The sequence below is a fragment of the Oncorhynchus nerka genome, linkage group LG17, assembly GCF_034236695.1.
Source record: "Oncorhynchus nerka isolate Pitt River linkage group LG17, Oner_Uvic_2.0, whole genome shotgun sequence".
Classification (NCBI taxonomy): Eukaryota; Metazoa; Chordata; class Actinopteri; order Salmoniformes; family Salmonidae; genus Oncorhynchus; species Oncorhynchus nerka.
Window position 1 is genome coordinate 47,966,583 of NC_088412.1, and position 13,040 is coordinate 47,979,622.

A 13,040-nucleotide genomic window follows, 5' to 3' on the forward strand; every position below is an offset into this window, starting at 1 on the left:
TTAGGGGTTAGGTTTAGGGGTTAGGGTTAGGGGTTAGGTTTAGGGTTAGGGTTAGGTTTAGGATTAGGGTTAGGTTTAGGTTTAATGTGACTCTGTACCATTTGATTTTGAAGTAGGCTATTTAACAAGACCTACATGATGATATGCGGCCGCTGTGTTACAAAACAAATGGCTTTTTCTCTAATCTATTGATGATCAGATACTTCCGTTGTAAGGTGCTCTGTTGCGCTCACAGTTGTTAGTCAACTTAAGCACTGTTACAAACTTAGACTCCCTTTTCTTACGGTAGCCTATTTAGAAATCAAAATGTCTCCGGTGCCGCTGGGCTAATTGGTGTTCTTGCCATCAATTACACTGTGTGACCTATTTCTTGATCGACTCATATCAACATCTCTGCACATTAGCGGTGGGGTGGGCTAACTAAATAAAACAGAATAGGCCTAATTAAAAGAACAACGATGAAAGGGAAAAAAAATGCTGTCCAGAGCTGAGTGGTACCAGAGCGAAGTTGGAGGGGGAGAGAAGGCCGACACTCCCCAAAAAATGTTATCTGGTCCTCACTCTACTCTGCTCAAATCCTCTGTTTCGGCTTAAGGTTAGGTAAGGGTTATGGTTAGGAGTTAGGAAAATAGGATTTTGAATGGGAATCAATTGTTTGGTCCCCACAAGGATTGTAAAATGACCGTGTGTGTTTGTGTGTGTTTGTGCGTGTGTGTTTATATTCTCCAGGGTGGCCGACCTATCCTGCGATGTCATGGAGGAGGCGGAGGCAGAGGAGGAGGTGGGCGGGGCAGTGGGTGTGGTCAGACAGGCGGTGTGTGTATCCAGCAGATCTAGAGAAGTGAAGAGCTGCACTCTGCAGCCAATCAGAGTGACTTCATGCTACAAGCTATGGATGGAGGCCAAGACAGACAATGGCACGAGGTCACATCCTGTCTACATCACACCTATGGACCACGGTGAGTTAAGACATGTGCAGTATAGGAATTCCAAGTTTCAAGTTTATTCGCCACGTGCACAGGATGCAACAGGTGTAAAACAGTACAGTGACATTTTTACCTTGAGCTCTTTCCCAACAATGCAGTGACGGTAATAATATAGATTATAATAAAATAACACACAAGAAGTATGATAAAGTTTGAAGAAACCTGCTCTTGATGGTGCAGCTGTAAAAGTTCCTGAGGATCTGAGGGGCAAATCGTTTCAGCCTCCTGAGGAAGAGGAGGCCTTGCTGTGCCTTCTTCATGATTGTGCTGCTGTGAGAGTACCATGTTACGTAGGGACAACAATGGAAATAAGTCTGACTTTTTGGGGATATCCATGTGTTGTTTTTAAAAAAGTATGTACTGTCAGTATGTTTTTTTAGCTTGCAAATAGAATCAATCAAGTCAGCAGTAATGTGGACACAGAGGAACTTGATCTTCTCCACTGCTGCCCCATTGATGTGGATGAGTGTGCACCCCCCTGTTTCCTGTGGTCCACAGGGAGTACAGGACGGAGCAAAGCACACACCACTGGGGGGCTCCCCGTGTTGAGGGTCAGTGTGGCGGATGTGTTGTTGCTTACTCTCACCACCTTGGGTCGGCCCGTCAGGATCCAGTTGCAGAAGGAGATGTTCAATCCCATGGTGCCAAGCTTGAATACCGCCCGGCCTGAGGCCTTGCGAGCGTTGACCAGATTAAAAGCCTTACTCGCGTCGGAGAGCAAGATCATCCAGTCCTCTGGGGCCTGCGGGGAACCTGAGTAACAGTGGTCTAGGACTTTATCGCCCCTAATGGCGAAGGAGACGTGTTGATAGAAGTTGGACATCACGTGTCTTAGTGCATGGTTTCGTACTTGTTTATAGCCTACGTAAGGGACGTGAGTGGCATTTCCCATATCAAATCAAATCAAATGTATTTATATAGCCCTTCGTACATCAGCTGATATCTCAAAGTGCTGTACAGAAACCCAGCCTAAAACCCCAAACAGCAAGCAATGCAGGTGTAGAAGCACGGTGGCTAGGAAAAACTCCCTAGAAAGGCCAAAACCTAGGAAGAAACCTAGAGAGGAACCAGGCTATGTGGGGTGGCCAGTCCTCTTCTGGCTGTGCTGGGTGGAGATTATAACAGAACATGGCCAAGATGTTCAAATGTTCATAAATGACCAGCATGGTCGTATAATAATAAGGCAGAACAGTTGAAACTGGAGCAGCAGCACGGTCAGGTGGACTGGGGACAGCAAGGAGTCATCATGTCAGGTAGTCCTGGGGCATGGTCCTAGGGCTCAGGTCCTCTGAGAGAGAGAAAGAAAGAGAGAATTAGAGAAAGCATATGTGGGGTGGCCAGTCCTCTTCTGGCTGTGTCGGGTGGAGATTATAACAGAACATGGCCAAGATGTTAAAATGTTCATAAATGACCAGCATGGTCGAATAATAATAAGGCAGAACAGTTGAAACTGGAGCAGCAGCACGGCCAGGTGGACTGGGGACAGCAAGGGGTCATCATGTCAGGTAGTCCTGGGGCATGGTCTGAGGGCTCAGGTCCTCCGAGAGAGAGAAAGAAAGAGAGAAGGAGAGAATTAGAGAACGCACACTTAGATTCACACAGGACACCGAATAGGACAGGAGAAGTACTCCAGATATAACAAACTGACCCTAGCCCCCCGACACATAAACTACTCCAGCATAAATACTGGAGGCTGAGACAGGAGGGGTGAGGATTTCCATATTGCAAAAGTACGGTCCCTTACTAGACGTCCGTGGGGTTTAATAAAATAGGACTACGGCCTCAGGTCGATCCCCAGGGCCTGGTCTTCCGGGAAATCATCAAATAAAGTCTCTCGGACATTTGATTTCTGTTTTATAGAATGTAACATTTTGGGACATTTTTACACTGTACTGGAAAATTCCATGGCTGCTTATTGCAAATGGACAAAACATCCCCAAAACGGACATGGCCGTTTCTCCTAAACGGAAAATACTTAGAGGACGAAACTCAGTGAGCACAGGTTTGGCCAAATGGACTTTTAGCCCAGAAACAAGATGGCCTTCATGGCCTCAGTGCGTTTTGAGTTAAGGCCCATTTTCTGGGATTAAAGGTCAAAAATGGTAATACACCGCTAATTTGTCCACTTCACGTCAAAGTACATAAACCTACGGTGTAAGGATAAAAAGAACCAGCCATTAACTATCGTAATTTACGAGAAATCGTTCAATGTCCGTTTGGTGATGGTTAAAGAAATGTTTTTTTGTTTTAACGTTAGAGATCCAGTTGCGGCGTGTTCAGACGAATCCGTTAAGGCAGGTTTCGGAGCTCTACGTGATTTCTGTGATTTTCTGAACTCACACACACACACACACACACACACACACACACACACACACACACACACACACACACACACACACACACACAGTCAATAGGGAGTGACACAGTGTGAGGCTTACAGACACACAGAGCCTGCAATAGTTACCTGCGTTGGACCTATCGAACCTAGAGCTCTGAAACATTATATACATGTTCTAGTGCTTAAGCCGATAGTGCACTGTGAGTTAGGTGGCTCTAGAAGGTTCTCAGGCCGAGGAAAAGCCTCGTCCATTTGCAATGACTTCCATTCATTTTGAACATTGTGAAAATTATGACATTTAGAAAAGTCCCAGAATCCCAACACTGTGTGCATTGAAACCGCCTCAGCCCATAGAGACGGACCCTAAGCTTATGTCCGATAGCTCTTTCAGGGACCCCGTAGCAATATTCGGAAAAAGTGCATTTTCAGCACTAATCTGAACGGGTTGCCAGGAACAATTGAAAAAAAAAAGTTTTTTAACCAGTTGAAGCTAGGGGGGCGCTATTTCATTATTGGATAAAAAAACGTGCCCGTTTTAAGCGCAATATTTTGTCACAAAAAGATGCTCGACTATGCATATAATTGCCAGCTTTGGAAAGAAAACACTCTGACGTTTTCAAAGCTGCAAAGATATTATCTTTGAGTGCCCCAGAACTGATCTTACAGGCGAAACCAAGATGCAACTTCAACCAGGAAATGAGCAGGATTTTTGAGGCTCTGTTTCCCATTGTCTCCTTATATGGCTGTGAATATGCTGTGAACGAGCGTATGCGCTCTGCCGTTCCTCCAAGATGTCTGCAGCATTGTGACGTATTTGTAGGCATATCATTGGAAGATTGGTCATAAGAGACTACATTTGCCAGGGGCCTGTCCGGTGTCCTTTGTCTACGTCGGTGCGTAACTCTCAGCGGCAAAAATTTTACGATGCGATACAGAGAGCGAAGTATCGTTCCTGGAAGTGTGCATCATTGAAAATGTGAAAAACATATGTGAAAAACACCTTGAGGATTGGTTCTAAACAACGTTTGCCATGTTTCAGTCGATATTATGGAGTTCATTTGGAAAAAAGTTTGGCGTTTGGATAACTGAATTTTCGTGTTTTTTTGGTAGCCAAACGTGACGCACCAAACGGACCGATTTCTCCTGCACAAAAAATCTTTCAGGAAAAACTGAACATTGCTATCTAACTGAGAGTCTCCTCATTGAAAACAACCCGAAGTTCTTCAAAGGTAAAAGATTTATTTGAATGTTTTTGCTGGTTTTTGTGAAAATGTTTCCTGCTGATGCTAATGCTAAATGCTACGCTAGTTATCAGTACTGTTACACAAATGCTAGTTTGCTATGCTTGAGAAGCATATTTTTGAAAATCTGAGATGACAGTGTTGTTAACAAAAGGCTAAGCTTGAGAGTTAGCATATTAATTTCATTTAATTTGCGATTTTCATGAATAGTTAACGTTGCGTTATGGTATTGAGCTTGAGGCTATGATTACGCTACCGGATCCGGCATGGCTCAGCGCAAGAAGTTAATGCCTTTAGGGGGGTGCAAGGGGTCCATGGCCGGGTAGGGAGCACCCCGCACCTGGGCCCATCCATCATTTTGGACGTTTTCCAAAAATCTTTTTTTTTAAATGAGAGTCCCACTTCTCTCTCACTGCACCAATGAGCGATGGAGAACCATTAACACTGCTCGTCTATCCCGAGTTCAACAAGCCAGTCAATTGGGCATTTCTGCAGTATATTAGACAATGTCCAATTCGTGATGGTAAACACTCATTATAAGACATTGCAAATGGACAGTTTACATTTGTCCATTTCCAATGTATTTAATGGGGGATTTTCCATTACTATATGGACAGACTGAAATCTACGAGAAATTCTTACTTCCTATGACTTTCTATGATCAAACATGACACATGACAAATAGACCTTATAGGTTGATTCAGGGCTTAACATAGTGATATATATCATTTGGTCAGTATAAATGGCATTTGGACATTTCTCACGCCCCTTTGACATGGTTCACTGACTTTTGGGTTTGGAAGCCGACTTCCTATGATCATATATTGCAAATGAACAAAATATAGGCCTTATGGACAAACTCAATAAAATAAGGCAAATGTATGTCCATACGGTTACTACACATGTATAATTGACAAATACTATTTTTTTTGTAATCGAAAACATTCCAAAATCACTTTTTTAGGTTTTAAAATGTTAGATTTTTTTTATTTTTTTTATTTTTAATTTCACCCTGGGGACCTGACTTAGTGACCATTTGCCATATGAAAATCTACGGTGGAACACGCTCGCCATTTTTGGGGTTTGACACTTGCCATGTTCCACTTGCAGTATAGTTTTGGTGAACTGCTGTCCATTTGAGTGGTATTTGCAATTGTGCATATAGTTCACACAATGCCAATAAGTTGGCATTCATTTTTGTCCATTTTATGGGGGTCTTCCCTTACCTTGTACAGTTTGTCAAGTGCCAGCTTGTTGTTGTCCTAAGGTGGGATATATACAGCAGTCATGATATCAGATTAAAACTCTCAGGGGGTAGAAGGGTCGGTGTTTGACCATCAGGTATTCCATGATGGGTGAACAATAGGTCGAGACTTCAACTGCGGTAGAGTCTGCACACCATTTGTTGTTGATGAAGAGAAACCCCTCCCCTATGTATTTCCCTGAATCCAATGTCCTGTCCACTCAGTGAATGGAGAATCCATAGAGTTGGATAGCCATGGGGGATATCTTGTCTGAAAGCCATGTTTCAGAAAAACTGAGAATTTTGCAGTTATGTGAGTCCCGTTGGTAGGAAATCTGCGATTGGAGGTCATCCATCTTATTATCAAGTGACTGTTGGCCAATAGAATGGAGGGAAGTGGTGGCCGCTTTTCCCTAATCCTTAGTCTCACCAGGACGCCCTCTCTCCGGCTCTCTTCTCTTATTTGCCAGGGTTTCGTCTTGGGTAGCCTGAATATTTGGTCGGTACACAAAAAGCCAAAGTCGAAATTGAATCAGGAATTGAGGTTAGTCCTGGTCGATCCTAAGAAATTCTAGCGGATACATTTAGTGCAAAAAAAGTTACGATTTAAAAGCCAAAAGAATCACAAAATAGAAAAGTTGGGTCGGAGTTCACAAGACGATACAAGACGGTAGGGCGCCATCTTTAGATGTTCTGGTCTTTCTTACATTTATGTTCTTACCTGTTGTGGCTTTTAGGAACCTACAGCAGCATTGTGTCAATAATAATAAGTCCTTTAAAAAATATACATGTATAGTGGTCAGTCTGCTTGACCATGCAAGATAATGACTGTCCTCTCCATCTCATCTCCCCCTCCAGTGAAGCCCCACCCTCCCTCGGGCCTTGAGGCAGTGAGCATGCCAAGTGGGGTCCTGAGGCTGGCGTGGGTGCCCCCAGAACTGCCCCTCTACGATATGCAGTACCAGGTTCGCTATGCCCTCTCCACTGGCAAGGCCCATCCATTCTGGCAGGTACGTAAGACTCTGGCCATAGGGCTCTGGTCAAAAGTAGTGCGCTATGTAGGGAATAGGGAGTGTGCCATTTCAGATGCAGCCTTGAGCTTATCCAGAGTGGCAGGGAGGGAGCAATGGGTGCAATCGCCTGGCATCATGAGCATCAGTTGGTCGGACTAATTGAGTCTATTTGTTATCTACTATCTCTCTGATCTGACAGTGGCATTATTGCCCTAACTGGTAGTGGTACACTCTGACATGTGGTGGCAGACTGGCAGGTAAATAAGGGGCAACCACACAGAGACTGAAGCTGTTTCTGAAATGGCACCCTATTCCCTTCACACACTTTTTTTTACCAGAGCCCTACACTGCAAAAAGTGAAATCTAAACAAGCCTATATATATGCCAATAACTGTCACGTTCGTTATAACGAGGAGATTTGAATACATCCTTCTTTTATTAACGGAGAAACACTAAACAAACAAAAGTGACGCTATTTAAACAACTGCTGAAACAGACAACTACACAGACAATAACCCACAGATAAACCAAGGAATATGGTTCCCAATTAAAGACAACGATAAACAGCTGCCTCTGATTGAGAACCAATCCAGGCAACCATAGACATATAAACCACTAGACTAGAAAACCCCCATGACATACAAAACCCCCATAGACATACAAAAAAAATCTAGACATACAAAAACCCCTAGACAATACAAAAAACTCTAGATATACAAAAAACCCTAGACAATACAAAATCCAAACACACTGCCCTTGTCACACCCTGACCAAACCAAATGATAAAGAACACAAAGACAACTAAGGTCAGGGCGTGACAATAACAGCTCGTTTTCAGTTGTCCCCCCCCCCCCCCCCACTCGGACCACTCTCAGACCTAGCTAAGTGTTTTAATTGAAAACAAATCACAGTAAGGTACTTCATCGTTACCCAGAAATGATTTGATATTGAAATAAAGACCCATTTATTTGATATTGAGCTAAGTTGCATTGGACCTTTTAAGGTCAAATATCTTGACAATTTGACACATTTTTGCATTATGCATTTTTTTTAGGTTAAAATAATAAATGATCTGCCAATGACATTAGATCATTTAAGATCATTTTTTAAAAGTGAAATATCACTCAATATAATATATTTAGGCTTGCTTACATTTCACATTTTGCAGTGTATGGACCCTCATGCCCTCATGTAGGGAATAGGGTACCATTCTGGATGCAACTTGAGCCTCAGATGGTTGGCATAAATGAGTCTGTCTCTAATCTGGGGGTGGCATCATTGCCCAAAAGGATATGAAAAGGAATAGGCCTACCTGATTAAAACATTTTTCTTTCGAAAATGTGCTCACTTTTTTGCTGAGCACAAGAAATATTCTTGGAAATATTCCTGCCATTTTAAAATGCTCCTTCGCTTGCTCGGGTCACATAACATTCATATCTATTAAGACCTCTATTTCCCTAAAATTATTTTGCTTTTGAGTTGATGGATAAATATGTAGCTGTTTATGCCGGATATCGAAGTTCAATCACTGGAAAATATATTTTCGGATAGGATAGGATAGACTTTAACGTCCCTGAGGGGAAAATGTTTCACATTATCGTGGGATATGTGATTTAACATGTGCTTTTTAATTGGGATGTGTACTGCAGGTACTGGCTTCTCAGGCAGAGTCGTGGGCTGAGGTCCCTGAACCAGATGTATGTACGGTGTACAACGTGCAGGTCCGCTGTATGCATATCAACAGGTCTGGGACCTGGAGTGACTGGAGCCACACTCTATACACCACCCCTCACAACAGCAGAGGTGTGTACAGTATGTCTTCGTTTCCTCTATGTCATTGAAACTGCATTTGTACAATTTAGTCTCATTGAAGAAAAACAATCTATTCAACAAGATAACATGTATTGTACATAACAGTTTTGACAACGTTGCTTTGACAAAACGCATCAGCAATACACTTTTGAGGGGAATTAAACTGCTGTCTTGAAAGTTCTTTTATAATTGCGCCAGCACAGCACAACTATCAAGTCTGACCTACTGTGTATGTAGAGCACATTAACTCTCACAACCACAATGGATGGGTCATTTCAAACCCGTCATTATCCATGGTTTGTTGTGTGGTATAAGCTCTTTCTGACCCTGATCTAACAGTGACCTTGCGTGGTGTCTGTCTAATCGCTGTTATTGAGTGCTACAGCCAGCACTTTAATATGAGCTTCTCTGATGTTTAGATCTGATAGAAAATTAAAGCCTCAGGACATAGGTACATAAACACACACACAGAGCGTGCACACACACACACACACACAGAGCGTGCACACACACACACATAAGCGTGCACACACACACACAGAGAGTGCACACACACACACACACACAGAGAGTGCACACACACACACACAGAGCGTGCACACACACACACAGAGCGTGCACACACACACACACACACACAGAGCGTGCACACACACACACACACAGAGCGTGCACACACACACACACAGAGCGTGCACACACACACACACACAGAGCGTGCACACACACACACACAGAGCGTGCACACACACACACACACACACACACAGAGCTGTAATATCTATGTTCTGTTCTCTCAGCTCCTGACCAGGGTCCTGATTTCTGGCGAGTGTTTCAGGAGGATCCAGCTAGGAACCAGACTAACGTCACTCTTCTCTTCAAGGTACAGTCCATAGCCTACAGAGAACACATTAAAGATTGCACAATATGTGGTTTAAACGTCAACATCAAATAGTTACATTAATTGAACAGGTGTGTGAAGTTGCCTCCTCCTTTCTACAACATTATTGTCTGTAGTTTAATCCGAAAAACCTATTCAGTTGGCTTCCCCAACACTTGTCTTGTTTTGTCTGATCAAATAGTATAAGGAAGTAGCACATTGGATAATTATTCCTCATTAGAGTCTTTGATAGTCTCTAAACTCTTCCCCATAGCATTTCCCCATAGTGGAGCCAACCTACTGTGTGGAGGGCCTTGTAGTACAGCACCAGGCCTCTGGGGGCACTGTGACTGAGGAGCGGATAGGCCTGGTGTCCTCCTACCGCTTTGAGTGGCGAGAGGAGGTCCACTCTGTGACGGTCAAGGCTCAGAACAGCCAGGGATACTCCACTAGGAACATCAACATGACTCTGGAGAGACACCCAAAACGTAAGGGAATGTACTTGTATAGGGCTGAAGAATTGTTACACCCAATACACAGATTACTAGTCAGTCAATTAAGAGTTACTAGTTGGAAACAGATACAGTGAGGAGAACAAGTATTTGATACACTTTAATTAATACAATGTGATTTACAGACCTCTACATGCTTTGTAAGTAGGAAAACCTGCAAAATCGGCAGTGTATCAAATACTTTTTTCCCCCACTGTATCTGAAAATACCATTTTCTTTGAAAATCTTTAAGAACTTGTTGTTTGTTTTCACGTTTATTTTTATTAGTTGGTGTTTTTGGTTCATGCCATGTACGTCAGTTGAAATGCTAGGTGTGCTGCCATTACAGTCATCAGGGAGACATAGCAGGCATGTTAATGTCAGTTAAAAGCCTGAGAGTGGACTAAAAGCCATTATCTCTGGCTTGGGATGTCGTCTTCCTAGGTCTAATAGCTGTTATGGAATTGATTGTAAAATGGAGCTCTTCTCAGCACAGGTCTCTGTGACACACCGGGATGTTTGTGTGTTTTGTGTGTGTGTGTTCTCCTGTTATTCATATTTTCATTAATAGCTAATTAGTTGAGAGGAAACCATTAACTGTGACACAAGTAGTGCTGGTCCTATTAGGTTTCCTATTGAAGAAAAGAAAACTGACTACGAATGGGCCCAAAATAAAAAGCTGCTGAACAGTTTATTTTATAGTCAAGGACAGGAGGGGAACACTCATCATTATGCTAATTCCCTCGCATGTCAGAAGTAGCAGAAAACACACAGTAGTAGAAGAAGAGTAACAGAAAATGTTAGACACGGACAGAAAATATAAACATGTTATTATCTTTCTTTTTCCCTCTCTCCCTTCCCTCTTCCTCCCTCTCTCCCTCCCTCTCCCTTCCCTCTTCCTCCCTCTTCCTCCCTCTCTCCCTTCCCTCTTCCTCCCTCCCTCTCTCCCTTCCCTCTTCCTCCCACTCTCCCTTCCCTCTTCCTCCCTCTCTCCCTCCCCTCTTCCTCCCTCTCTCCCTTCTCTCTTCCTCCCTCTCTTCCTTCTCTCTTCCTCCCTCTCTCCCTTCTCTCTTCCTCCCTCTCTCCCTTCCCTCTTCCTCCCTCTCTCCCTTCCCTCTTCCTCCCTCTCTCCCTTCCCTCTTCCTCCCTCTCTCCAGGCCAGTGTGTGCGTTCGTTCTGTGTGTCCCGTGTGAACAGTAGTTGTGTGGTCCTGTCGTGGTCGCTGCAGCCCAACAGCAGTGTACCGTGTTCCCTGGTCGTAGAGTGGTCGGGTGAGAACCACCAGAACAGACAGGGTCAGACCACAGTGGGCAGGGAGAGGTGGACCAGGGTCCCCCCTACTGACCAAGTCTTCTACCTACATGGTACGTTCTCATGTCGCTCTTTCTCATTCCATAACAATAATGAGGCTATATACAGGGGGAACCAGTACCGAGTCGATGTGTGGGGGTACAGGTTAGTCGAGGTCATTTGTAAAGTAACTATGCATAGACAGTAAACAGCAGTATAAAAACGTTTTAAAAAAACAAACATAATTAGCAAATAAATGAATTAAAAATCCTACAATGTGATTTTCTGGATTTTTTTTCTCATTTTGTCTGTCATAGTTGAAGTGTACCTATGATGAAAATTACAGGCCTCTCTCATCTTTTTAAGTGGGAGAACTTGCACAATTGGTGGCTGACTAAATACTTTTTTGCCCCACTGTATACACTCCTCAATGCCATTGGACGAATCCCAGAACATATTCTAGTCTGTGCTATCAAAACAGTCCTGTAGCGTAGCATCTGCTTCTTCTGACCACTTCCGTATTGAGCGAGTCACTGGTACTTCCTGCTTTAGTTTTTGCTTTGTAAGCAGAAATCAGGAGGATATAATTATGGTCAGATTTGTCAAATGGAGGGTGAGGGAGAGCTTTGTATGCGTCTCAGTGTGTGGAGTAAAGGTGGTCGAGAGTTTTTTTTCCCCTTTGGTTGCACATGTGACACGCTGGTGGAAATGAGGTAAAACGGATTTAAGTTTGCCTGCATTAAAGTCTCCGGCCACTAGGAGCACCGCTTCTGGATGAGCATTTTCTGGTTTTTACAGCTTGTTGAGTGCGGCCTTAGTGCCTGCATCGGTTTGTGGTGGTAAATATACGGCTACGAATAATATAGATAGTGTGGTCTGCAGCTTATCATGAGGTAATCTACGTCCGGCAAGCAATACCTCGAGACTTCTTTAATATTAGACACTGCGAATCAGCAGTTAATGACAAATAGGCTCACACCCACGCCCCTCGTCTTACGAGACGTAGCTGCTCTGTCCTGCCGATGCTGGTGTCGTCGTTGGTAAAACACAAGATATTACAGTTTTTAATGTGCCGTTGGTAGGATAGCCTTAATCGTAGATCGTCCAGTTTGTTTTCCAATGTTTGCACGTTGGCCAATAATACGAAGGGAAGTGGTGGTTTACCTACTTGTTAGGGAATTCTTACAAGGTACCCAATCCTCCTCCCCCCTTTCTTCACGTTGGTGATGGGGATTTTGGCCTTGTCTTGACAAAGCAGTATATCGGTCATAATAGACGGTCGAAGCAACATTATGTACAAAATTAGTTATAAACAATGCGAAAAAATGAACAAAATAGCACAGTTGGTTAGGAGCCGTACAACGGCAACCATCCCCATTGTATTGTAAACGACGCCATTGTATTCTCTCTCTGGGTCTCCTTTTCTTTCGCAACACCCAGTTCCATTTAACATTTTCATTCTAAATGGATCTAGAATGGCCTAAATAAACCCACACAACCACTGCAGGACAATTGATATTGTCAAATTGAGGTGAATATTTCAGTCCACTTTGAGAGATTGTTGGCTGTGAATATCTGGCGCCCTCTAGTGACAGTACAACTTCATGCTTCAGTCTGACTAATCTGAGCATCTCTGTTCTCTGCCTTTATTTTCCAGGTGATTTCTATGGCTCTGAGGAGTATGTGTTCATCTTGTATCCAGTGTTTACAGATGGAGAAGGAGAGCCAGTGTATACCAAAGGT

The 13,040-nt window shown here is 43.4% G+C and overlaps 1 protein-coding gene across 1 annotated transcript in view; it reads left to right on the forward strand.

The window, feature by feature from the left end:
- The window catches only part of LOC115145346 (leptin receptor-like), an 87,683-nt gene that overhangs the window by 71,614 nt on the left and 3,029 nt on the right, over window positions 1-13,040 (forward strand). The window contains exons 11-17 of the mRNA XM_029686846.2: window positions 730-959; window positions 6,670-6,821; window positions 8,474-8,627; window positions 9,437-9,519; window positions 9,791-10,004; window positions 11,165-11,371; window positions 12,955-13,038. Coding sequence (XP_029542706.2) covers window positions 730-959; window positions 6,670-6,821; window positions 8,474-8,627; window positions 9,437-9,519; window positions 9,791-10,004; window positions 11,165-11,371; window positions 12,955-13,038 — 1,124 coding nt within the window. The remainder of the gene's footprint in view (window positions 1-729; window positions 960-6,669; window positions 6,822-8,473; window positions 8,628-9,436; window positions 9,520-9,790; window positions 10,005-11,164; window positions 11,372-12,954; window positions 13,039-13,040) is intronic.